The sequence below is a fragment of the Pelecanus crispus genome, chromosome 10 (genome assembly GCF_030463565.1).
Source record: "Pelecanus crispus isolate bPelCri1 chromosome 10, bPelCri1.pri, whole genome shotgun sequence".
Classification (NCBI taxonomy): domain Eukaryota; kingdom Metazoa; phylum Chordata; class Aves; order Pelecaniformes; family Pelecanidae; genus Pelecanus; species Pelecanus crispus.
Genome location: NC_134652.1, coordinates 30,662,361 through 30,690,247, shown reverse-complemented (window position 1 = coordinate 30,690,247; position 27,887 = coordinate 30,662,361). Strand labels below are relative to the sequence as shown.

General features: G+C 37.2%; 1 protein-coding gene across 1 annotated transcript in view; it reads right to left on the bottom strand.

Moving 5' to 3' along the window:
* NRG3 (neuregulin 3) overlaps positions 1–27,887 on the bottom strand; it is a 420,875-nt gene that overhangs the window by 7,598 nt on the left and 385,390 nt on the right. The window contains exons 5-7 of the mRNA XM_075717752.1: positions 21,411–21,513; positions 16,286–16,412; positions 7,911–8,038 (exon numbers count right to left, since the gene is read on the bottom strand). Coding sequence (XP_075573867.1) covers positions 7,911–8,038; positions 16,286–16,412; positions 21,411–21,513 — 358 coding nt within the window. The remainder of the gene's footprint in view (positions 1–7,910; positions 8,039–16,285; positions 16,413–21,410; positions 21,514–27,887) is intronic.

Below are 27,887 nucleotides of genomic sequence, written 5' to 3'. Positions count from 1 at the left end.
AAATATGTTGCACAAATTCTCTTGGAGCAACATTTCCATTAAAACCAACCTTTTCTCCCCAAAGTCAAAACATAAGAAAGAAATTCCACAGTCTCTATCCTACTGCTCAGGCTAGCAGTGTTCCACTGTGGTATCCATGCTGTTCTCTTCCACACTTTTACTTTCCTAGTACTTTTTAATTGAAAATATCAATAACTCATAGCAATGGCACTTCCCCAAGGATTTCCAATGCTTCCTTAAATAGATTTTTCCTTAGCTATTAAGAAGGCTGCGAAAAAACTTTTTTAAAAAACTGAAGTACTGGCCTTTCAGCTCTGAAGGCTGAGTTCAAATTGTGAGTTACAGTTCATATTCTGTAGAATAACACTACCACATCACAAAAAAATTGACAGTTTCTGCTCAGGAGAGTCTGAGATTATTACAGATTATTAAAAGATGCAGCTGAATGAGTAATTTGTGATGGATAATGAATTTCAGGTTTTTTTATTGATTGCAGTATATTCATCAATGTACTAGAAAAGTCGACAAACTGATTAACTTACCAGACTTTAGACTGATTGCAAATATTTGAAACAAGAAAGGCACTAATTGTGGTCAGTTTGATGCCCTTGAGCATCTTCCTTGTTGGATGAGAGCACATGGTCTCCCATCTAATAACATGCACATGCAAATTCACAAAATCTCTGTATTTGTAATAGATGTAATTGTAACACATACAGGTATACCTGAGATAATTAGTATGAACTGCAGCAAAGATGCATATAAATGCCCTATCTGCACTTCCTTCAACTTGCACCGAGACTCTCGTCGCTACATCTAACACTAGATGCCACAGGCTGCTAAAGGCGCGTGGGCTGGTTAGACTGAGGGGATCTGGCACGTGCCAACATCTTCCTGCAATCACAGCAGCTCCAGCACCAATAGAGCTTATGCAACTCATCTGTTGCTAATGTGAGGTTCTTACGCTTTCAACATTTCTGACAGAACAAATGGAGAGGAAAATGAACAAAAATCATTTGTGGTCATGGACAAATTCACCAAGAAGGACCAGGAAATATTTAGACAGTGCAGCTGCAAGATAACGCTCACTTCTTGAAGCATCAAAGACAAGAGAGTAACAATTTTTGTTAAAAGTTCTATGAAAAAGCAACTCCAGCATAACAAAGTTTTTCCTTTTCCACAAAACTGCTACGAACGTCAGCATACTCTTCCTCCAAAAATTAATACAGTGCCTCTCAGGCTTCTGCTCTATTGCTCACATGAAGTGTTCCTCTCTGAGGCAAACGACGCCTGACAGATTTCTTCAGGGAATTTATCCTCCTTTAGCCACCATTATGATTTCTTCCTCCCTGTACTCCAGTCTAACTGGGTAAAAGAAACCAGCCCACGTAACTGAGCTGTTCAATAAAAAAGACCAATAGGGAAAGCTGTAGCAGATATGACTTCAAAATCCATTAATGAATTACTCCAGAATAACAAAAATCAGAAATTGTTTGAACTGGTTCAAAAGTAATGCGTAAACTAGGGGGAAATACAGTTCTGATGAATTAATGGTTTGAAAGATGTAGTTCAACCATCTCTAAAGTTAATTAAGAACTTGGGATTCATTGTTGCAAAATGTTTTGTGGGAATATTTTCTTTAGGTTGAGCAACCGAGTAAAAACAAAGTCTGTCTCAGGAGGTGAAGTATTCTCTTCTCATGGCACATACACAACTCCCAAGTGCAGTTAACCGTGTTCATGAAGAGGAGATGACTTGCAGTGAATTTACAGGAACTCTGGGAATCTTCCTGTACTACTTTTTAGTTAATTACTAAACAAAATTGATTCTATATCACATTATGAACACATTCTGAAGTATCTTTGTCAACAGAACAGGGAAAGAATTAACAAGAGGATGACAAAGTGTTAAAACTTTTGATGGGATCCCAACATTTCCCTTCTTGTTTAATAAGCACAATAGAGCTACAGAAACAGTGTTTATAACCATGGTTGTGCGTATATCTATTTTACTTATTCTTTCCTCTTTTTTCATGATTGTAATTCATGAAAAGAAAGATGCAAAGTTGAGGGAAGAAGGAAAGTTCTAAAATTGATTGTAAATACTCTGGCTCTGTACCTGCAAAATACATAGAGAGGCATACTGTATTACATACTATATTACCTACTGATCACGACATGCAAACATTAGCATTGAAGACATGGTTTTTGTCCTTGCAAGACAGAAACAGTAAATACATACTCCAGTGACAGAGCTAGCTGCCAGATAGACAGTGTCTTCCGATGTTCCCTAGGAGCCACATTTTAGGCTGTTAGACAATCTACTGCTAGCATTTGTACAGATCAACTATTCCGACTTTCAACCAATTTTCAGTTTCAATAAAAAGGATCTGCTATACCTGAGAACATAAGCATCTCTCAGTAAATACCATGCAACAATAATAATGCTGTATCACGAAGCCCTTTTGTTAGACTGTTTACAAGAACAAGATGACAGACAATGCGCGTGTCTCTGTTGAAGCCTGTGTTACAGACGGCTCCCCAAAGGGAGAAAGTTAACATAATGTTTGAGACTTCAACAAAGCTGTATGTAATTAAAATACTAAGATTGTAAGGAGACTATTATGCCAGAAAAGCTGTGGCATAAGAGAACTGAACTTAATAGTTTTATCCTTTTTTTCTCTATATAGTGTCCTGTATCATAAGCACTTAAACATCACTTTTCCTCTGTCTTTGCAAAGTAGTTATGTACTGTCTCAGTACATGATTACTGTCTAGGAATAGGAAAACACCTAATCTACAATGGCACAATGACCTGTGTTTCCTGGCTCATGTTTATGAACCATTACAGCTGGTCAGGTTCTCAGCCTGGGTGATGGAGTGGGACTGTAGCCTGCTGTTTGCAAACCCCTCTTCTCCCTTTGCATATGCAGGAGAAGCTTTCCAGCAGCCAGCCCATACCTACAAATCTAGTCTTGATTTCTGAAATGGGAGCACTGTTGCTTCCATTATATATTCTCGTATCCAGGAGTAGCATGTGCCAGGGCTGACTGGGGACTTTGCAACTCTACATAAATCCTTCAACACTACCTATCTCATCTGGTCACCATCCCGGTTCCACCAGATAGATACATAGAACAGGAAAAGGGAACAGAGCATTCAAAGGTACCTCAGTGGCACTGAGCTTAATCACCTGCCTTAACTTCATCATACACTCCCTGTATTGCACTGATCAACCTCCATCCTAAAACTACAATGGTAACCGGGCTAGTACTCCAGGAAGTTGTTCTATATTGAAAACTTTTGAGGCTTTTTTTCAGTTTAAAATTATTTATGATGAGAATACATCTATTTTTCATATGTGCCACCATACTCCTTCATTTTAAATAGGCCTTTTACTTCTCATTACGCTTTCTCTGACGTATTTATAAGCAGCAGTCATATACTCTTTTCAGTCTTCTGAAGACTGAAATGAGACACTCTCTAACACTTTCAGTGGAACACAGATTATTCATTCCTCATATTAGCTCAGGCATGCAATTTAAGTCCATAATCAGGAGGCCATTTTAACCAGGTGAGATAATAATGGTGTATTCTCATGCTATATTCAAATGAAGTGACAACAGTGTCTCATGAAGTGGTTTTAATGTTTCTGACTTTGTGATGGAAATGTCTTGATTAATACTTCTTCTCATCCCATTTATCTTTTGCACAGCTGCATCACTCTGTGACTTGGTTATCCTTTGACCAAGTAGTATATAGTGAACCTTTTCTTCCACAGTTGTTTCTTAAATTTCATAGTTAGTTCCCAAATGCCTGACCTTGTATTTAGCACTGCTGAGCTTCAATCCACCTCTGTTATGCCAGTCTTCAAAGTTATTCAATTCATTCTTTATATCTAGATCCTTATCTGTACCAGGTCTCTCTTTTGACTAATTTTTTCAGTATGTTGCAACTTTTTTGCACCAAAGTAATGCACAAAAACATTAAACAAAATTTGTCCCTAACATTGACTAGTTCTTTGAGAGCTCCATTAGTGTGTCACTGGTGAATGTCTTCAGCCCAGCACTTACATTCTCAAAGTAATTCCTTACTATCTCCCTTTTAACCACACCTCTGTATATCTGCATCATAGTTTTTCTGCCTCTCTCTACTTTCTCCCATTAAAGGCATTAGACACATGTGACAACAAATCAAACGTTGACTGAGGCTGTGTAGAGATCTAGCTCACCTACACCAAATATAAAGAAAGTCATCAGTGTAATGTTGCAGGAACTGCTGCTGGTAAACCTCATGACAATTTTTAGCTTTTTTTACATCTACCCAAAGAATCAGCTTCCCCTACGTTTGTCCTGAAGCCTTGACTAGTCTAATTCAACATAATAGGTCTTCAGTTCCTTCGATAAATTTTTACTCTTCCTAAATATTTAACATTTGCTATTCCATCATCACATGGCACAGCTCCCATTTTGATAGATTTTGCTACCAGACTTGAAATTTCATGAGCCAGTTCTCCTTCCAGACTTCTTTGATCAAGGCTAACCAGACCATCTTGACTTGAGGGCTTTGATTTCTGCATTTTACTTCCACTTTGACTGTAGAAATGTCTGTTTTCGTACATTTGATTCTATTCCCATACTACCTTCATCCTCAAATAATCATCCTAACTGAAAAATGAAATATATTCATTCAGGATTGCCCTAACTGCTTCCTATATTATCTCTGTCCCACCATAAGCTTTGCTTCTTCCTGTACAGCACTCCTATTCGTTATACAGCCAGAACAACTGATTGCTTTCAGTATTACCAGTAATTCTTAACTCTCAGTGATTCCTGGAAGTGTTCACTTCAGGCACGACTTCTTGCCCTCTGTGATATAGTTTGTTTCTTCCCCTAATGCCATTTAGGCATTCTTTTTAGTAAATGTCTCCAGAAAACTATGTTCTCTCCTTGGGAAAATATCAAACTCCTTACACTTTCTCCCTTTCAAGCTTCCTCTGCCTTTACATTCTTAGTTGCTTTAGTCTATCTTTGAATTTTGTTCTTTAAAATTCAATAGCCTTATTTACAGAATAACTTTAATTTGCTCTTAATTTAAACTGAACTATATTGGGAGCATAAAGAGTAAAACACTTACTAAATAAAAAAACCTGGTTTTACCATGGTTTTCATGGTGCTAAAAGTTCACTGAAATGCAAACATAAATTGGTTTAAATTTTACAGTAAGTTTACCCTATTTTGGCATTTTTGTAAGACAATACAAGTGCTCCAGGCTGAAAGCCTCTGCATTTGGCTTTCGTCATGGTATTCTCTGAAATGAATCCCTCTAAAATCAATGACGACTGAATCAATGAATGAAAGTCAGGATGACTACCAAGAAAACTGCTATTCAAAGGGTTCACAACTCAATCCCATAATTAGCAAAACTCTAATTTGTTTCTATCTGTTAGAAATCAAGACAGTTCGGGTTTTCTTCTTACTAAAACCAACAGATAATCCAAGATGAATTTTTCAGTTTACAGGAAGTTTACTGGTTAAACACATTTGTTACTTTCCAGTTCTGACAGTACTAAGTTGTTTTACACGTGCAAGCAGATGATATAAAATTCTTCTACCGTAATAACAGTGCATAATACAGATGAAATATTTTAGGAGTAAGATTCAGTGAAGATTCAAATTTTTAATTCAATCTCTGCAGTAACACTTTGCATGTGACTGAGGCTGATAGAGACAAAAAAATTTATATTATCTAGTAATCTGAGCAAAATAACTAGGTGATCTCTGCCAGTCAAATTTCAGCACCCCCCAAATGATTCCCCACCTTGACAATCTTACTGCCACACCAAAACTGTCTTGGTTTTAGGAACTGGAAACAGACAGCTCCTGATTTTAAGAAATAACCACCCACCATTAGTGCCCTTGAAAATACCAGCAGTGAAAACAGGTCTGGATGCGGAACAAAATATTTCCGTGGCAAGCAGAAACAAAAAAATGATACAGTTTAACATCATAAAACAGAGAACCTGCAGAGCTGCTGTAATTTTTCCAGGCTCATGTCAGGTTTGGAATGGAATGAAGGGATGTTTAGGACAAAATGCATCCCAGTAAAAAAAGAAGTTTCCTCATTTGGCCACACTGAACACTAGAAACTAAAGAAAATGAGTAAATTAGGAAGCCATCACATGGTGCATAAATTAAAGACAGCCTTATAAGTCTTAAATGTTCAAATCTGTTGCATGTTTATAAAGCAAGGGCCTTGTATAATAAATCTTAAGTTGTAAAACTACAAAAAGAATTCTTTATAAATTAAGCTAGTCATTCCACATCTTAAAACAGTTCTGAAGCAAAGACTCTGAAGACAGTCTGGTGCTTGACATCTGCAAATAAGTTGACTGTTGGGGTTTGGGTTTTTTGTTTTGTTTTGGTTTTTTGTTTTTTCCTGGGAAAGAGAGATTTTTTGTGCAAAGATATTAAAGTGAGCAATCTAGGATGCTGCATTAGTTCACTGTAAATTCAGTGAGGCTTATTCTGTAATTTCCCTACTGAAAACAGGGCGTCTAGAGAGTCATTCAGCTTTTATTTCAAGTGATGTTCATAAACAGAAGAAATATTTTCAGTTGCTAATTTATTTCCAGATTTTTAAGCTTAGGTAATGTCCTAAACAGAACCTAAAACATTTCAAACTTGGATATTGCAGTCATGTTATTAAAGGTAAGGGAATGTCACTGTGTTTTTTCTGAACTTCACCTTTCGACTAAATGGAGATAAAATTCACCCCAGAATTTCAGTGGAAAGCATTCTAGGCAACAGTTCTATAGTTCATCTACGTTCACTAAAATTATTAAGCATATTTTTTAAATTTCTGTGTAATAAGGAATAAGCCCTAAGAAATGGATCTGACGTGACAGTTAGCATTACTTTTTCATGCCAAGTTAAAGGCTTAAGTAAGGTAAAAGTAGACTGGACCCAAATATCCCTTCCTGGCTCATACGCTGCACTTTGGTAGGTTAAGCAAATCATTCATTCAGCAGAGAAGGAACACGTAACTGACTAGGCACTGCAATGAAAATGCGCCAAAAACTACAGAAGCTGGATCATAACCTCATGCAATCCCAGACTTTTTTTTTTAAGTAATTAAAAAAAAAATTATCCTTTTAATAAATAAGTCTTTCCCTCAAGATTATGTAGCTAAAAAACCTCTGAACTCATTTTTCTCAGCCTTTTTTCTCAGTGTGCTCTGGACCAGACGTTATCACTGCCATTCCACCAACACTATTGCTTATACCAGACACGAGTTTGGTTTCTAGTCCCGTAATGAAGCATCTGTATTCTTTTTCATCCAAAAAGACTATAAGCAGAATTCTAATCCAAATGCCATCCAGTGATGGGTGACTTTTCTCTTTTTTTCCTCTTGGAAACAACCATCCAAACTTTTTAAAGACTAGTTTTCAAAGGCCACCATGTGTTCATAAATAAGTCATTATTCATTTCAAGTATTTTTTGTTTAAAGAAACAGTGATAAAGTCTGGAAGCTTGCAACTATGTCTTTCTGCAGCGAATGAGTCATTAACTTCATGAACATCAATAAAGAGTCTTGTTTTCAATGGTTTCTCAAACTACAGTTGTTTCATTCACTGGTCTGTGTCTACAGCTTGGATGGTGCCTTTAAATGCTTCCTCTAGGACTTTTACAAAATGCAGATAAAGTCGGTGAGCATTGTTACTGCCTTTTATGTCTGCAGCTAAGAAAATGCTTGGACATCTGCTTAATGAGTCGGCTGAGGCTCTGTTGGTACCATATCATTCAGCATCTCTCCTAGTCCCAGCGCACAATAATCCTGCACACGTATCACCAGTTCAACGACATCCCCCGGCAGCCTGCCAAATCTCCCAGCAGACAGCTGTTTGCTTACCTATGTTGCTTGATGGGCTGGGGTCCTCTGTCGGGAGACAAGGCCTCTGGGAAAGGCTGAGGGCCTGAAAAACTAGACTCCATAACTTTGTCCAGAATAGGCCGAGGATGCCTATCTGTTTTTGAATACTGTGGCACAGAGAGTAAAATTAATTAATACACAAAAGGCAAAGTACATTGTCGATGCTATGCAATCACAATTCATATTGGAGTGGGGTAAGAAGTGCTCTAATGCATTTTTAAATTAAAATTAGGCATTGCAAGAATACATCCATTTGCTATTGTTTACATAGTAGAAAGACCCGGTACTCATTATCCCCATTACCTTCTCCACATCAAAATGCTGATATCTGCATTAGTAGCAAAATTACTGACTGATCTGCCCGTAATGATAGGGAACACTGATCCCTTTGAATAAAAGCCTGTTTTTGTGGCTGTCCATGCAAAGACTGAGATCACGAAACACACCTCAGAGGATGCTCAGCACCTTCTTGGGTTCTTTGGTGATTTCAGTCAAACATTGCTTTTATCAGCATGTGTTAACTGTGAAAACCAAACTGAAACAGCATTTGTATCATCAGATAAGTAAGAAAAATATTTGAATCCTATCTGTAGAGCCAGATATCCATTCTGAAACTTTTGACCTGGGAGTATCTGTGCTAGTAAGAACAGCATGAACATAACTCCTCTTGCGACAGCTGTAGGCATAGGGCAGTTTCTGGGCACATAGTGAAACATAAAAGTCTGTAAAGCAGCCACTGGACATGAACAAGAACAGACTTTCTTCTTCTTGCTTTGTGACTCAACTAGAAATTCAGCAAAAATTGTGTCTCTGATCCTGAATTGAACCAGAAAGTCAAAGTATAAAAAAAGCTGCATTTTGGCTTGGAAGAAGAATCAATGTTGTTAGTGGTTACCGGGCAATATCTGAGAGATATGAAAAGTTAACCCACAGTTCCAGTCAGGTATGATAAATACTTGCACTTTGCAGATTTTTACATTGCATTACAATGACCTGCATGAAAACTAATTGGCCTATTTTTCTTTAATCCATTTCTTTCTGTATTGAGTTTGTATTTTTAGTACTAGATACATAGACATCCATCTTGTCTTTACAATAAACGGGTATTGTGGAAGCTATTACATGATTAAATATTTTAGAAAGAAAATATAAATTAAAATAATAATAATATAAAAAAAAATCACAGTGGTAAAAAATGCCATGCTATTATACAATAGCATAAACATTTGTGGAGAAGATAGTAAGATTCCTTTAAAAGTACCGTTCTTTTTCATAATTATTTTGTTGTCCAGCAAAAGACCAATAACTCCTTAAAAATACAGAATTATTTCCTGATTCTCATTTATTCTTATCTACATTTCCCCAGACTTCAGAAAAATCAAAAAGGAATGTCATACAAGATTACTCTCTTTTAAAAATGGGTTACATGCAATTTTAGTCCATCTACTCAGACTTCCTATGACTGATTTCTATAGATAAAATAACAAATCTTCAGATTTTTCTCCAATGCTCTTCTCCCTCTTTCTGTTGTGTGAAATACCCATATAAACAGGGCCAAGATCACTGCTTACGTGCTTCTGAAGGCAAAGCTATGAGAGTGACAATATGCAAAATGTTGCCGCATGCAGGAAGTAAACACAACTGAAATAATAAGAAACATATTCCACTCTTATTTCTTTCAGTTCCCATGATCTTAGTTGTCACTTGTAAACGTTGTAGATACAATACTCAGGCAGAAGTATGATTTTTAAGGTACTCATGTCTGTGAAGGTTTTAAACTTTAATAGTTACCCTGCCAGCTGCAGAAATGAAACTGTCTCTGATTTCTGGCCTGAATAAATCAATCTGAGCTATGTAAAGTATAGGTTGTTAGTGCCAGGAAGCTATTTCTGTCCTTTTTCGTGTTTGTCATGATACTAAATTGAAGGTCCGAATGGCTTATCAGACCGTGAGTATGAAGTGAATGATGCAGGGTAATTAGAGATAAGCTGCGCCTTTTGCCACATCCATGGTTAAGGTGGATGTGGGCTGGAGCGATGGTGCACAGAGTCTTTCCTCATCACAACTGTGGAAAACCAGGACCCCCAGAAGCTGCTCTGATGCTGACTAGCAAACTATACCGAAGGTCCAACACCCAGCACCACCCAGGCACAGCCTGCAAAGGGTATTTTTTCCCCCTAACCGAACATTTCTTTTATGACATTTTCAGATACACCACTTAGCAATTACCATAACAGCCATAACATCAATTACAATGAAAACGTGAATCATAATTTAAATTGAGGGTGTCAATATACAGAGAATTTGAACAATGTAATTGAACTTATTTGGACATATCACACTATTCACACATTTTAATACGTTTAAACGCTGTTGGGTTTATTCTCCATTAGCTTAACCATAAGTGCCACATCCCTTCTGTGAGATCATCTCTGGAGAAAAATATCTTCAGATTTCTGTGAGGAGCTTGCAGCAGTATCAGCTGGTGCCCCCAGAAGCACGGTATAGGATTACTTCCCATCTGCATCCCAGCAGAGCCCATCCCGCTGCTTCCACGGCCCAGTTCTCACCTGGGCTGAGCTCTGCAGAGCCCTCCCACTGTTGTGAGCTGCTGAATACTTAGCCATGATGGAGAATAAGCTGTGAGACACTTTCAAAGGACTGTTCCAGTAGGTTGAAAGCTTCACTGAAAGCTTATCTGTATTATTTGGGTTTTTATGGTTTTATTGTCGTCTTGCTTAATTATTTGTGCTTGTTTGAGCAATTACTGAGAAACACTGATGCATATGGCTAAATGAATTAAAGAATAATGATAGCATTTAAAAATAAACCATTTTGCAAATTTTCAATTTTTCACAGTTTCATGGAGAAAATAATCTGTTATGTACAATTACTCAACTCTTTGACAATAAAATTCCACCCCCCACTTAGTTACTGCTAATCGAGTCTGCAACGGCAGCCTGGGCCAGGAGACAAGACATCAGCCTCTGCCACTGACCTACTGTACGACTGTGAGCATGTAATTCCCCTGCTCCATGCCTTGTATTCTTTATTCTACAATGTAGGATCCATGGATAACAAATGCCACTCAAGTGCTACAGAAGAGGACACTGTTGTCCTAGTGTTATGCAAAACAAAACACCCATCCCCGCCCCCGGCTTTTCTTAGGTCTTCCCCCTCTAGGATTTTCCCAAACTAGTAATAATAAAAAGTCCAGAAACACATGTGGCATTGGAAGAGAGGTGATGAGGGGATCCCATTCCAAAAAGGACTGAGAAAGCAGAGGGGTCAGCTTTCAATTACATTCAGGGTGCCTCAAGGAGGTAAAGAGCCAGTGATTTTTCTGGATGGGCTGACCTTGCACAAAAGTCCGTCAGGACTATTTAACATCCTTACAGCTGTTCCCATATGCTCCATATGTTTTGTTGCCAACATTAGCTCTAGACAGAGGCCAGGAAATTCAAGTTTGTCTATTCTGGCCGTTCTTCCTAAGTAGTCATGCGATACAGAAATGAGAAATTTGCTCTTGATCTTAGCTGATAAATCACATTGTAACTCAGGCAAAACTACAGAGTAATCTTTTAAAAGATTTAAGCTTATCTGTTGATCAACATATATTAATTGCATTTCTATCACAGTGACTAAAAAGATTTCCTGCTACTGTCAAGAAAAGGCAACAAGACACAAAAAGAGCATCTTTTTCCCCTTGTTATAAGAATATCAGAAACCTGGAGCTGGTGATTGCAAGGTACTGGAAGCAAGTGTAGTGAAAAGAGAAATCACACACTACAGCATGAAAAGCATATCAACCACCTCTGAGAGAAAGTGATGGGGAATTAATAGATCCACTTAGTACCATGGGATAAGGTATTAAAATCCACAAATGTGAAAAAGGCCACTTTAAATAACCACGACAACTCTCAGAATCACTAAAGGAATGGCAAGGCTTCAGCCGCTTTTTTTGGTTTGTTGTTGCATTACATATTTGTCAAGTTACGAGAACTTAAGGAAACCCTCTAGTCAAGGTGGAAAAAGGAGCTAGTAATCAGGAGCGTGATTAAGACTCATGAAGACTGGTGAACTACAGAAAAACAGAAGGAGGGCCACAACACCTCCTCTCGCCCCTTACACGCTGTACGAGGGGGCACAGAGCGCTTGTCTTTCTAAGAGGGGCAGCCAAAAATGACCATTTACTTCCTTTTGCCTATGAGGACATCGAACCGTTTGCTGCAGTCTTGTGGAGCACATTCGTGAAATATCTCTTGAAGATAATATAATCTCTTTGGGAAGGGGTAGGTAATACCAGGAAGTCCTAAGTTTCGTGCATTAGGCGAAATAAATCTGAATCTCCTGTGTCCCTCAAAGATCCTGCATTAACAACTGGCGCATCTCTCTCTTCCTGACTGAAGAATTATAGCAAGATTACCAGTGCATTAGTATCCAAATCCAAGACACTAGAAAACCCAGCAAGAAATTAAGTGTGTTGCTGCCAGAATATTTGGCAAAAGCCATGGACTTGAAGGAGACTCATGAAAAATAACAGGAGCTGTGTTCAAACAGTTATTTATGAATCCTGCTTACAGTATGCAGTATTTTTCGTCTAATTTGTATCCCTAACAAAATAATGGAATCGATACAGAGAGAACTAGACTCAGCACAGGTGATCACAATTACCAGCTATGAGCAGCAGGAGTTCAGAGAGAATACAGCTGTCCTGGCAAAATCTAACCGTTTTTTTTACTTTACAGAATCACAACTGAGCAGAGGAAGGAAGTGGAGGAGATGTAATGCATTTGAGTGTGGGAAGGAAAAGCATATGATACTTCAAAATATTGTCAGTGCAAACAAAAAGCTTTATTCCCTGCAATATAGCAAATGACAGGGAGGCATCCGTGTTTTAACTTAAATGCCTAACTCTCCTCGCGTTCTTCCTCAACCTCGGGGCTTGCCAAGGGAGGTGCTGGGGTGCGGCCATTCTTTCTCGCTTGTATTTACCCTGCTGATCAGAGGGCAAAAACCCCAAAGAGACTAACTTCTTAAATGAAGGGAGTTCTACATTTTTCAGTTGGCCAGCTCCACTGTTTTTCTGAATATCCTGTTGCTTAACTGGAATATCCACATCTGAAAGAGCAATCCCACCATACGGATGTTTAAGGAACTTGGGGGAGTGTCCAACACTTCAAATCCATTTCTTAGACACTGCCTTTTGAAATAAGGATTGCTGAAAGGTAACCCATGGTCTAGGATGCAGCAGGAGAATTCTCATACAAATGGAGAGTGCTTTAAAAGCAAACGTTCAGAGCTTTTAACCTTGTATATGGTTCTCATAATCACACTACTGTAAAGAAGCTTGAATTGGCAGAGGTGGGATATCATGGGGACTGAGGTCTGAAGTCCTTTCTTTTCCTTCTGCAGTAATGCAAACAGCTGCAAGTATAATGAGTTAGGCTAGAATAAAATGCAAATTTGTAATTAATTTTAATACTTGGTTCAAAAATTAAATGTGTGTTTTTCTGTTAACAGCAATTTTGATACATGCTCATGGCTTCTCTCATTTAAAAAAGGATTCAAAATTGGCTTTGAAAATAAGTAACAAAAAATAATTCTTTTCCTAAAGTCCAGTCAAGGGCAAAAAGAGAAAAAAGGAATGATGAGGAGAAGTAGTACTTCACTGAGATTGATCAAACTCTTTACAGCCACAAACCACTTGAAACACTATCTGCTATGCCCTGGGTCTTGGGAAATAAGTAAAACCTCTTTCTAGAACAACACAGCATTTGGAAAGATCCATGCATCCTTTACTAAATGTAGCAACCTCCGAGCCAAAATGCGATGGCTCTTTCAGAATAGACGTTATTAGAATAGTCATCAAGAATAAGGAACCTCACGCAACTACCCTCAGGTCTACACTAACGTATTCTTCTCTAGAGAAGAAGAAAAAGCAGGATGAAAAACCTGAAAGCATGAGGTCCATTCAAAACAGGCAGGAGAAAAATATGGGAGAATCTTTCAGGGAAAGAGAGAAAGGTGACATACAAGCAAGACAGTTTTCCCATGTAAGAGGAGCACTTGGAGTGGGAAAAGAAACGGCTTCCAGGATTACATAAACCAAAATGCCAGACTGGAAGACTAGTCTCCAGAAAATAACCACCTTTATTTATTGAAGTTTCTTTACTGGCTCCTGGAAATGAAAAGACCTAAGATTTCTCCCCAAACCCATGTGATGGGAGCTGCAGATGGGCATCGCAGAGAGATCACACCCAGGCAGTGACCGGCAGCAAGGCGACAGCACAGCCGCAGGAGCGAGCAGTGGGCGCCCTCTCCTCCCCGCGTCGCTGCCCGGTCCCTTTCCCGCCCAGCAGATACGCCCAGGGCAGATCTCTGGTCTCTGATGGGGAGCCACTCAGCCATTCCTACAAAATACCATTTCAGAGTTCTTTGCTGCTGCCTTGCCATACCCCCTGCCCCTCCAATCTGCCAAGTTTTGTAAATATTTCATGAACTGCCTACACGCATTCCTGCACTAAAATCTTGCTAACAATAGAAACCATTATTACCCTGCACTGTTAGGCTACATCCTGCACAAGGTCATTCTGTTTTTCTTCCTTAGTATCTTTGCTCCCAAAGGGAAAATGCATTAATGGCAAGGAGAAAACAGCTGCCTGCAGGCAGCCACAAGAACAAGAAAAAGGTGTGTTAATTACCAGCACTGATAATGCCAGTCTGAACAGCATTAAAAGCTGAAAAGCAAATTCAGATTAAAATAATAAATAATAATGGCTTTCAATCTCTAATACCTGGAATCTACAAACTGCTACTTCAGCCATTATGGCTATTGTTATGGCAAAAGAAAAAGACTTAAATAACGCTTGTTAATGTGCTTGTCAGCTGCTCAGAAGACATCAAATAGTAGATCATGATGATGGGTTGACAAAATATTGCACTGAATTACAGTGAGAAAAGGCAAAGAACATACTCTTAGTGTTAACCAAGACCTACTTTATATGTTAGAGCAAAAGGATCACAAAAGCTCTTTACAACTTTACCTTTTGTTGCCATCAGTACAACCCAACAACACTCCCAACAGCTTTTTTTTAGGGGCTAGAAGTAATATGCGACTGAATGAACTGAAAGCGAAACAGAATTGCACAAGGTTCCCTAAACTGTGATTATGTCAATTTAGCGGAGCTGTCTCCCTTCTTGAAATAGCATATTTTTCCTGAACCACAAAGCATATCGTGACCACAATGGTGCTCCTATAAAACAAAACTTTTAGTGAACACAAGCAAGGCTCTGACAACTCCTTTGTCATAGCACAAAGGCTCTGCTTACTCTGAATTGGTTAAAAGGGCTTATACTTATTTCTACATTAATGGGATGTAAACCAGGAGTTGAGACGTCTGTGGCTAAGCGGGTGTGAATGCTCACTTTTGCTAAACTCCTGCTATTTTGATGGAATCTGGCCAATAAGGTAGTCAGCCCTTTAAGCAAAACTAATTAACTTTTCTTTTTAAAAAAAGAGTTAAGCATTTAGAAAGGCTTCAATACATCTTTTATGATTTCCTATTACATTGCTACCAGGATCCTTCTCATTTTTTCCAAAGACTTTGTTCAAAATAAGACAGCACTAAATCTGTATGACCAAGGGGAAGAGAATGACATGCATTGGAAGACACCTTGCATCCAGGGCTAGATAAATCCGTTGCCTTCAAGTTCCTTATTTCAAATACACTTTATGTATATCGTGATTTTGGATTGTATTAACTTACATATAACTATATACAGAAAATGACTAAATAAAATTCAAATTCAGTTTGAACAAACTAATCTCCTTCTGGTATCAAAAATCCCTTTAACACAAGATCCAGGAAAATGAGACCATCCGCACAGTCCTCCCTTGGGCACTAGTTTACATGTGTAAATTTAGTTCTAGATTTTGAATTTACTTTGAATTAGCTGTGACAAATCTCTACACTTTTTCATGCAGGTTCATTAACTATTGGAAGACTTGAAATCACTTAAGATCAAGGACTCCCACTTCACCTATAAACCATACATATGAGCTAAGGTATTGCCAGAAACTATAATAGTAATTTCCACTGCTGGGTGCAGAGCTAGGGGTCTCACTGAGGTCTGTTACCCGGACAAAATGTACCAGGATCCATTGAAATAACTTCAGAAGAGAATCCCTGCTTGGTGTTTTCCATTAACAGGTCTGATAGAAAACATTTTATGAAAGAGGTGAGAATTCTTGTTCCCATTGCTCAGATGCTAATACAACATGGCAATGTGCTGCCATCAGCAGCAGGAACTCAGCCAGGCTATTAAGTGTTGTAGCTGGCAGGATTACTTACATTTTGCAGCTGGACTCGGCTTTGTGCCGTGCACTCTGACTTTGCCATCATGCTGGAAGCATTTAGGCTGTAGGTTTTCCTATTCTGTGTTTCTTTCAGCTGTTCATGAATTTGCTTTGTTTGTTTCCTGCAGAGAGAAATAGAATTCATGTAAGAAAGAGCTAGTTTGATCTTCTACTATAGCCATGATATTTTTATAGCCATGGTTCCCTTTGTTCAAAACTTCACCGTATTAGATTAACCAGCTGAGCTAATTCACTACTGTCTAATATTTCAATGCAGTGGTCATTTTCTGGTGAGGCTTAAGAAAGGGAAAAAAAAAAGAGCTCTTTGTTTAAAATACCTTCTATTCTCAGATTACTATAATAGCATGCTAGTTGTTTTAGTGCAGAATTTCGTAAGATCATCTATTACATATTTAACAATAGCTTGCAAGTAGGCCTGAATATTAAAAAAGCATTTCGCTCTGATTTGGAACAAAGATTTTGGCAAATACAGCAGGCATTTAGCCCCTGTTGGCTATAAAAAGTGTCGAAGAATCAAAATGTTCTACTAGTAGCTGATTAGACTGGACCTATAACCCAGTATTTTGTATAGACCAGCTTTTGCTTACATGGTTAAACCTGGAAAAAAACATCAGTACAGTATCTGAGGCTGTGTTTTTGACATATTATACTACGATCCACTATGTCAGAGCTAGGAATACCGCTAGATGAATCACTTGAAATATTCAGGAGATTACGCTATTAATAAAGGCTTTCTGTTTCTGCCACAATATATTGGCAAACTGAGTTTTAAAGTTCTGTACATGATTGAGGATACGAGGCAGGAAACTTTATTTTAAATATTTCTTTTATCTTCTGCAAACAGATATCTCAGCTGGGCAAAATCTGTTAGCAAAATATATTTAAGGTCTTTTATCAGTCTCCATTCTTTTGATAAGCTACATTGCCGCAGACTATCAGTTTTAAATGATCATGAGAAATAGCTCCACAATACTATTTTAATTCTTTCTTTCTTTCCTTTCTTCCATTCTTCATTTTTCTCCCCAGCAGATGCATCTCCAGCAGCAAACCTACAAAGGCACTGGAAACTGCCCAGGTTCCCCCCAAAGGTCAAGGACTCGTCAGCAGCAGCAGCAGTTTGTTATGCCACCAGCAGCTTTTGGGCAGCAATTGGTGTGGAGCCAAACTACAGAAGGAAGTGATTTCATGGAAGCGTCAATAAGAAATAAAGGAAATACAGTCTTTCTATACTGAAATTTGAAATTTTAGCAAAGAAGCTTCAGCAACCTTTTGAAAAATTTCTGGTGCTTTTGCTGCTGAAAGCCTTGTGACATCATTAATTTCCCTCAATATGAAAGAAAGCAGTGAGAAGTATCACAGTTCAGACATTCAATTTTAATAATATAGTTTTTAATATATTAAAATAAATACATGGGATTTCCTCTGCCTTTCAGTCCCCTAGTTCTGATTCAGCATTGCACAATTTAAACATTTGCTTAAACTGAACAAGCTGTAAGCACCTGCTTAGAAGTAGGTATTTGTTATAGCATGTTTCTTGAATACAGGTCATAAACCATAATAAATCTCAGACTCTGGAAGTATCTCTTATGCTTTCTATTTACATCCTATTTCAAAACAGGATGGCAAATGAAAAAGAATGAATTTACATTGTAAGCATGTTACAAATATGAGTGGCATGTTTTGAGTATAGCTAGGAGCTCATAATTAGTAAGACTTATGAATATGGATGGGTGAGGAAATAATTTCTCAAGCATAAAAACTTTTTAAACTTTTAAAATTTTTCCTTAGCCAAAACAACTTGTAAAGTTAATATCAGAATAATCTGAACAGATATATAATCTGAAGGATTTTAGTGTCAAATTAAATTAGTCAGTTGATTCAGAAACATCTCTTTCAACACCATTTTTTGATATCTACTCATTTTTGAAACCAATGAAACTGAATAATTTAACTTGTAGAATATCAAAATGAACTCTTTAGCTTCTCATAAAATCCCAGAGGAAATTAATAAAAGCAACTCTAGAGTTTGTATGAATAATTATTTTCTGACCAGCTAAATTACATACACTGAGGAAATAAGCATATATATCTGTATGTCCTACTGGAAACCCAGCCACTTGCATGTTCATCTCCATAATTGTTATGGAACATCCAGTCTTTTTTGATGACTGTTTTTGAGTGGAGACTTCATATAAAGTCTAAACAGTGACAGCGAAACATGATCACAGCATCAGACTTTGGGAATCTCTCCTACACAATGTTCTTAGAATTTAATCAGGAAAATAACAAACTAAATTACAAATTTTTGGAACTGTAATTTGGATTTATTTAGAAAACCTGGGTTTAGAGTTGTTTCTACATCTACAAACACATGTAAGTAAACTGGAATATTCAGCTTCACTGCTGCAATCTTCGACATTACAATTGAGATTCCCGCAGGTAATTTACTGAGAGAAACAATCTAATAATGAATTTCCTTTTATGATCATGCAACCTAACATTAATATTAGGTTTATGCATATTCATTTTGCCAAACTATAGGATGCACAGTTATAAAACTAAAAACTATTAATAATTCAAAGTTACTCACTGATTTATATATTTATTTTATAATATTTGTTTTCAATGGGCCTTATGTGTTCTACTTTAGAGATATTTGGCAATAAAGTGTTGTTACGTCAGCAAGAAATAGTCACTAGTCATCTATAAAAGGCTAAGCCATAAAGAGCAGCCCATTACTGTACTTTCCCTCTGTTGCTAACACTTACAGCACTTTCTTGATTACCCTAAGAGGAATAATTGGAAGGGCATAGTGTTTAATTATAGTTCTAAACTTCCTCAGATTGAATTTATTTTAAAGAAGGACTTTTTATTTAATGGTGCATAGAGAAGTGAATATTTCTCGCAGCAGGTATTATACAATTATCAGACTAGGGAGGTCAGGGTCAGTATCTTCATGGAAACTTTTTTCTTAAAAGGTGCACCATTCAGAGTTTCTGTAGCTCTTAGCAATATTTTAAATTTTTGATACATCAATTTAAACCCAAGGATTATCCCCCATGCAGAAGGAATGCTTGGATAACTCTTAAGCATGGTCAAGATACATCTGCCTGATGAAGCTGCTCCTGAAAATCTGTTGACTAAAAGCTAACATATGATAAGGGTTGAGGCACTTTAAATCTGTTGGGTTTTACACCCTTAAGACACTGGCCAATGTCACAGTTACAATACTGTTTCATGTGGCCTCCATGCAACTCAGTCTAGACACTCTTATTTACTTTTTGGACAGTTTGCCAGATGGAGCAACAGCCAGGGAGTAAGGGATTGTTTAGTATCTTACCATTACTGTGTTTCATATATTTCATAAGACCTCTTGACTGAACTGGAGGTGCTCATTTTCTCATTACTCTTGAAACATCAGTTCCCAGAACTCCAACTCTTCCCAGTAACTCTTAACAGTCATATTTATAATGCAGATAAAACCCCAAACCCTACACTCCCACCTCCTCCTGAGATATGAAGCACTATTGTCTTGTGAGTTCATCTTTGAAGCACTATTTCTACTCATTATTTTTAGACATAGCTCTCCCCATGACCTCATCAAAGTCATGGTATTTGGAAGGCTGTTCCAACCCAGCCCTCCACCACTCCCTGCAAAACCAAGAGGGGCACAGCTGAATAACAGGGACATATTATTCACACTATGCTCAGTGTTGACTGCATGTTCTTCCAACTGACAATCCCATTCTGCCTTTTCTGAATCTCTCTTCATCAGCAAAAACCCCAAGCCTTTCCAGGAAGAACAGGAACACCTTATTCTCTCTTTCTTTCTTCTGCAGATTTAAAATTCATAATGATATTTCTAATGCAGCGTCAAAATGGCTGTCTCTGCTCACAATTTATATTACAACCAAAGAGTCTGCAGAGAGGAACTGTCCTGCTACAGCATCCTCCCAGCTAGCATCATTGTCATACTCTAGGCCCGAAGAACAATTAAACAAAATCCCTCAAGACATTAGAACAGGTAGGAGTGTTTAGATGAAACATGAATGAACTCAAATCTTCACTCAAATCACGCACAAACTACCCCTGAAGTTTGAGGGGACAAAAAAGAATAAAAACAGATCTGGTGACTTTTCCAACTTCTTTTTTTTTTTCCCTGATAGAAATGTGAAAATATTTTATATTTTTTTAAATAAAAGGTAGTCCTCATCAGATTTCCTACCCATTAAAATAAATTCTAAAAAGGGGGATTCAGATAAGCATCCAAAATTTTAAATAGTGCAAACCTCCATATTTTTGATGCTTAGCCACCATGACTAACCTCACGCAGATACTATTTATACTGATATGTGTTCTCTCATTAGCTCCAGCTGGAACAGGAATGAGGGATGACAACCATACAGAACATATTTATAGATACAGTGGCACTGACAAGCATGTCATGTAATTGCTATGAGGTTTCTGCAACTCAAATTACACACATAACAAATATTATAAAAAAATGTTTAGTTGGGAAGATAAAGAGCAGAGTGGGAAGTATTTCACTTGAAAATAGTTTAGTACAGATGCTTCCACAATACTTGGATAGTTCAATGTGCTTGTACATTATAGATACTCAGTCATGCAACTACATCAGCAGTTTACAACTATTAGCTACAGGTTACAGATATCTGCAGAGAACTTGTCTCTTTCTGCATTTCTAACTTTACCTTTGTTCTCAGCATACAGAAACAAAAGGGACATTCAGGGATATGAAATGAAATGCAAAAAGGAGATGGCATGTTTAAACTTTTGTTTTCAAAAGAGGAAAGTGATTATTGCACTGATAGTAAAAGCCACAAAATTATTATTGTCAAAAAAAGAACTGGAAAGGACACAGTCTCTTCTTTCCTGATAACAGAAAATAGAAACAAGAACACATATTACTCCTGTCTACTTTTTTTTTTTTTTTTGACTTAGAGAGTGTAGCCAGGGGGAAATGTTTTAGCCTGTCCAGAGATAACGACAGCTTCAAAAGGAGGGGAGAAATTGAAGAGTTGTAAAGCCGTAAAAAGGACAGAAGCTAAATAACAAACACGCTAGACGAAGGCTCTTACTTTGTTTTGAAGTAGAACGCTGCACAAAGCATGCCCACTACGACTATGCCAAAGACGATACAGGAAATAGACAGCACCTGGCGCTGGTACACTTCTTCGCTCTCTGTGAACAGCAAAATTGAGAATTATGAAAGCATCAGAAAACAATACTTGCGAAAAGTGGATTTCAGCACATCATGGTTTCACTAATGATGGACAGATATGAGAGATTTGGAGGTCTGGGTTGGCCAATTCCTCAACAGAATGGATGCTTCTCTGAACCTCTCATCTAGATAAGGTTCCTAGAGTTGTGGCCTTCTAGAAAAGTTTCAGAAAATGGTTCCAATACCCACTGAGAGATACCTAATAATAAAAATCAGGATAGTTTAATATTTTCTCTGCCGTACATGCTATTTTTCAGCTTTTTTAGAAAGCTTCTACTATCTATAGGATAAAGAGCCCTACAACCATGGAGTTTTTCTGGCTTAAGGCAGGACCCATCAGAGCTCTCACAAGGTCCCACAAGATTCTGAGTTCTTTTTTAGCTACCCAAAAAAATGTAAGTTTTTTTTCTGATTGAATGGTGATTACAATGCCTTACTCCCATGTCATTCCCTGTACTTGAAGCTTGTGTACAACATACCACAGTAAAAAATTAATTCAGTCAACTTGGATGGAACCCAATGACCACTATGCTGCAATGCACCAGATGCTACTTTCATGGAGGTCTATTTTTCAAAAAGAAATTTCCTTAATAAATCTCATAATCTTCTAATTAATTTTAAAACAGGAACAGAATGAAAGTTAAAAAAAAAGAAAAAACTAAGAAAATGAGAAAACTCATTCATGACAGCAGACACAAGCTGATAGGCAACTGGAGTTTCACACACTGAAATTTACTATTTCATCTACTTCTCTAGTGCAAAGTGCTAACATGCTAAACATATTGTTATGTTTTAAGATCAGTTTCTCCAAACATGCAACATACAAAACATTATTTTCATTCACATATTTTAGGTAGAAAACCAATATGCAGGATTATCAAAGCACAGTACAAGCACTCTACAGTGACAAACCTACATTTCCTTTCTAGGTTGGAGATCTTCAGTGCAGACCCCCCCATCAATATGAATACCAGACACATATGTCAAGTAGGTGACAATAACTCCAAGTTCCAGGTTCATTAGAAGAAAATACTGTATGACAACATCAAGGTGAATCTAGGCAAATACTGAAAAAAATCTACAACTAACTGGAATTTTAGTCAAATACTATCTGATGTTAGTATAGACTGAAGACTATGTACAGTATCCTAATCAGTACTAATTATTAATTTCTCAAGAATGAATATCACAGTGCTGTTCCTAAACATTTGGAATCTTAAATACAGTCATTGTCTCTTGTATACTTGAAAAGTCCCAGTCCCTTTTCATAAGCTATTTCAAATAACATTACAAGTACCAAATTTTATTTCTTAATTACTTCTTTACTTGCTCAAAGAACACCACCGTGATTCAGAGGACATTTCTAAGACGCAAAATGTTCTCAGCTCCTGTTGACTGTTTTCTCTCATTTAATTTTGAAATTCTAAAAGCTGTACTTTTAAAATGTTGTCTTAAAAATAAAAAGAAGCAAATACAGTAACTTACACTTTTCAGATGTCTAAAATATATCTGGAAAGGTTGTAATTCAACAGGAAATCCTGATGACATTGCAGTAAAACTGATTCCAGTAGAGCTTTAGGCCCATTCCTCATTGGCATGTATAACATTTGGATCTAGACAGTAATTCCTCATTGGCAATGAACTAAAAGTTTGGGGGGTTAATTTCTTTTTTTGTTTTGTTCATTTGTTTTTACTAGCCCGTGTAAACACAATTATCCACCTTCCATTTCCACTGCAGTAGACAAAGGACTAATCTTACAAATTTTGAATTCTTATCTTGAGGTGGATCACACTGCAAATAGTTAAAGAATTGTTCAGTTCAGCAATTGTTAATCTATTCTGCCTGAATACCAATTTTGGCACCTACTGCCTAAGACCACAACTAAAACATACATACTTATGAACTGTAATTTCACTCAAACATTGCATATAATTAAAAAAAAATAGTTACTAAAAGAAATTGATTTAAGTAATGTGTGCAAACAGGCTTAATTTTGCTTTCCTTTCAACCTAAGTCCTCATTAAATACTTTTTTTTTTTTTTTCCTTTGTTATTTTTTTGAGAAACTGTGACTTTAATGCAGCTATGGTCTTTTGTCAGTCCTGAATAGCTATCACTGTCTTGTTAAAGATGCTTTAGGATATGTCTTACCAAGATAAAAGCACTTCAGGGACTGGACAATATTATCTTGCTCAAACAACTATGTGAAGATTTAAGTCTTTTGTGTAGTCAGATTAATCCCTATCACTAGCTTTCAACACATGCTGATCGATGCTTTCTTTCCTTTTTATTTTGTACAGTGCATATTTAAAGAACTACTTATTGATTGACTTTACTCCATTTCTTAGACACTTTTGTTCATTTTTTTAATATCCTTTAAAGTTTTATTTATGTATTGGACTCCACCATTTTTTGTCTCCAGCATCTTAAAATATCAGTTAAGCATTTTTCTATTCTCTAATCTTCCACATTGGCTTTTTAAAAAACCCCACCTTCTTACTGATAGAAATGTAATCTGTCTCTCTGGCAAACTTTGAAGGGCTCCTCATTGTTGCCTTGATTTAACTTCACTATTGCTTTAAACACCTACAGCATAGCTCAGATCCTTTCTAGCCAATGTATACTGACTAGGGCCTTTAAATATGGCAGAAGGCTACAGCCGAGTATCGCAAAGTACTTGTGCTCTCACAGAACAGAAAGCTGTAGAAATTCAACGTGTAGAAAAGAGAAGAACTGAAAATTCCTTCTCCTTAGTTGAAGATGTGCATAAACTTGTGCATACACATCTCTACATACTGAAACAAACTTCCCAAGGTAATCTAAAGTGTGACTAAAATTATAAGTATCTCTTTATTCACATATATTCATATATTCCTTGTGACGCAAATCACCTTAATTACATTCTATTGAAATAAATACGCTAGGAGAGGATTCCTCGTTTAATGAGCAGCTAAGAAAATATTTCAGCTAAACCCCAAAATATAAACTGCTATGGATGTTCCTTGATAACGCAGCTGAGGAGTTAACACTACAGAATACAAATTCCACTGAGCATTCTAATTATACAAAATACAAAACCTATACCAACAGAAATACAACCACAGACCACAGTGCTGAAAAATAATATAGGAAACTCTTTAGACGCAGACATCACAGTCACATTTCATCTGTGTGTTACTAAAAAAAAGTACATGCCATATTCCAGGTACTAGGGGTTTTGGGTTTTTATTCTCTTGCTCTTTAAAATTTACTCTTAAAGGCTGTCATCTGTCTGCTTTATGCATGTGGAAAGATGCACTGAAGCATACATGTAAGTCTTCAGAGGATTAAAAAGTGTGGGGTAGACACATTTTTTTTCATGATTGTTACTTCTAAAAGATACAGTAGTTTTGTTGTGTAAATAAGCTGAAACTTGCCTCTTCTTTGTGACTATATTATAAAAGGAAGAACACTGGTACAAGGTCCTTGAGAAAAAACCACCACGTTTCTAACCATATTACTGAGAAAATATAATTTTGTTAATTAAAACGGATTATGTTAGGCTTTGTTAGCACCTAAATGCACAATATCATTACCAGCCATAATCACTGGATCCTCTAGTTCTATTGTGTACTTTCTGAATTCATTGAAATATCTTTGAAAGGTATTTCAAATATGAAGAACAGCATTGTGCATGTGGCCTAAGCAAAACGATAACAAAACGGAAACAGTAGCTTTCCCCCTTGTGGTGCTTATTTCAGTGGCTTTTGAATAAAATCTCAATATGGTCACAAGCATCACAGAGAATAATTATTGAATACTCAGACTGAGCCCACTGAGAAATTATGACATTTACCATATGAATGCATTGCTTAAGCTTTGCTCTATAAAGAAAAAATTACGAGTAGATGTGCAGATTAGTTTTTCTGCTGAAGTTTTTACTCCAAGCCCAAAAAGCACCACAAACCCTAACAGCATTCAGCATTCCCTTACCTTCCTCACTCCCCTCCCCTAAATGGACACGCTCTGCATTGCTGCAAGTAACAACATACTACAGAATAAATACAGAAAGCCCAGTATCTTGTCATTGGTATGTATGATAAACAATTGCTTTTTATGTGCTTTCTCCCATCGATAAATACCAATGAAAACTTTATGGAAATAATTCCATGATTTATTTTTCACCAGAAAATTTAGAGATGTTGTTCACCTTTTTCTCAATCCCTGCCATTTACGAGTTAACAGAGGAAGCGTGGCCTAATGGATAGAACACAAAACCAGCTTTTGCTCAATAAATTACAAGACAGCATGAAGGCAGGCTCTCTTTTTGTCCCCATAGAAAAACTAAGCCATGCAGGTGCAGCAAAGTGGGCGCTGCCACCTCTGCTGTAACCTCACTGCCACACACTTTTTCCATTTCCATTCATTCCCTGGCCTGTGCATTTTCCGACACACCTCTTCACATGCCACATTGTACTGGACTGTCCTGCGGAGCTAGAACCTCGCTACTGAGGTGAACTTCGATAGTATCATTTGCCACTTACACTCTTATTGGTGTCCTGCATCCTCAAAGTTCTATGTACAACAACAGAGGATGACTACATGGAAACCCTACATACAACGTCAAGATTTCCAGTAAAATACAGATTCCCATAAGTAAAAAGGCAAGAGAGTAGTTAAAGGGTATTTCTCAATATACTTAGATTTATGTGTGACAAGTGCTGAACTATATAAGGCATTCTAAATTTAATTCATGAAGAGAATAAAAAAAGCCCGCATGTTCCACAAAACCTGTGACTGCCTCAGCATCAGACTTCCAACTCTCCCAAGAGTTTTCTCTGTTCTTTCACTTGCAAAAACCTACCGGACAGATTCACTGCCATATGTTGTAGTTTGCGCTAAGGCAGAACGATTTAACAGTTGAAATCCTACAAGCCACAGTCCACAAATTTCTTCTTTGACCTTGTGTAAGTCAAGATCCTTGTTCTTTCTGTAACCATGAGGATAATATTGCCTCTTCCATTTCAGTGATTAACGTGATAAAATTTAATATAAACATATTAACCTCTAAAGGAATGAAGTCATGCAAATACATAAAATAGATAAACCTGCCGCAGGTAATTCTGTTCCAACATCTTTAAGAGCATATGCATTACTTCCCATAAAATACCAGGTTTTATTCTAATTCTCAGCTACCTTTTTTTAGACACTGAGTTTTCTTCTTTCAGCTTTTGCCTGTCTGGGTAGAATTTCCCTTTTAAAAGGGCTTCAAAACACTTGTGTTCACAAATTAGGAGCAGAAGTTTGTATCTGCTATCGTTTACAGAAAGGGCAGAGTCAAGGTTAATTGCACAGATTCATGTTTCAAACTGGAACCAGAGCAAGCTGACTTCTGCTGGCAAAAGTTCATAAAGCATTTCATAGTTTCGATAGTGATTCTCTCTTGGGAAGAGCTCTTCGACGATTCTGATTGTAATGAAGATTAACAAAATACGTTTTCTTGTACTTGTGGAACATCCACGGCAGAAGCATCTTAATGAGAGCAAAGTGAAATAGATGTAGGCCATTATATATTATAATTGCATGATATTATACATTGTTTGACTATTGGTATTTAACACCAGTGAGATCATTTTCTGCGTACGCAGAAGGCAGAAAAGGAAGGGATGAGTATTCAACCAGAGTGACCTATTTTGAGTACTTGATTCTACAATATTAATGCTGTGTTAGCACTAGTTTTGCATGGAATATTAAATGAAGCAATGAATTAAGTATAATGTTATAGGCTCATCATGAAAAGGGATGCAAAGACATGTGCTCTAACCCTGAGCTCTCAACAAGCTATTTTAGGTTGGTGAGTGAAAGGTGAAATCACATTCAAAAATCAATGAACCAAAATCTCCTGAAAAGTTATTTCCATCAAACCCGTCCTTAAAAAACCCACAAATAAAATGAGCCAAACAGTGGAGAGTTATTTGCAAAAAAGAAAAAAGAGAGGCTAGCCTTACACAAGAATGTCTGGTGTTATCTATGGTTACAATAACTGAAGTACAATAATCCACAAATGAAGGTGCCAATATTGTTAGTAAGTACTAGTTGTTATGAAGTGAAAATTTGGTAAGTACTTCTGAACAGCAAGATCGTAATGCTGAAGGTAAATTAATTTTAACTTTGGTTTCCTAAGAAGCAATCATTTCCTTTTATCTGCAGGGAACTTGGGAATTTGTGTCAGCTATAACCAGAACTCAAAACTAACAAACTTTTAAAGCCTTAGTTAAGTCGATTCAATGCAGCATATTTATTAAATCTTAGGCGTGAAATAGCTCCATAGGCAGCTAAGGGATGAGACGTAGTT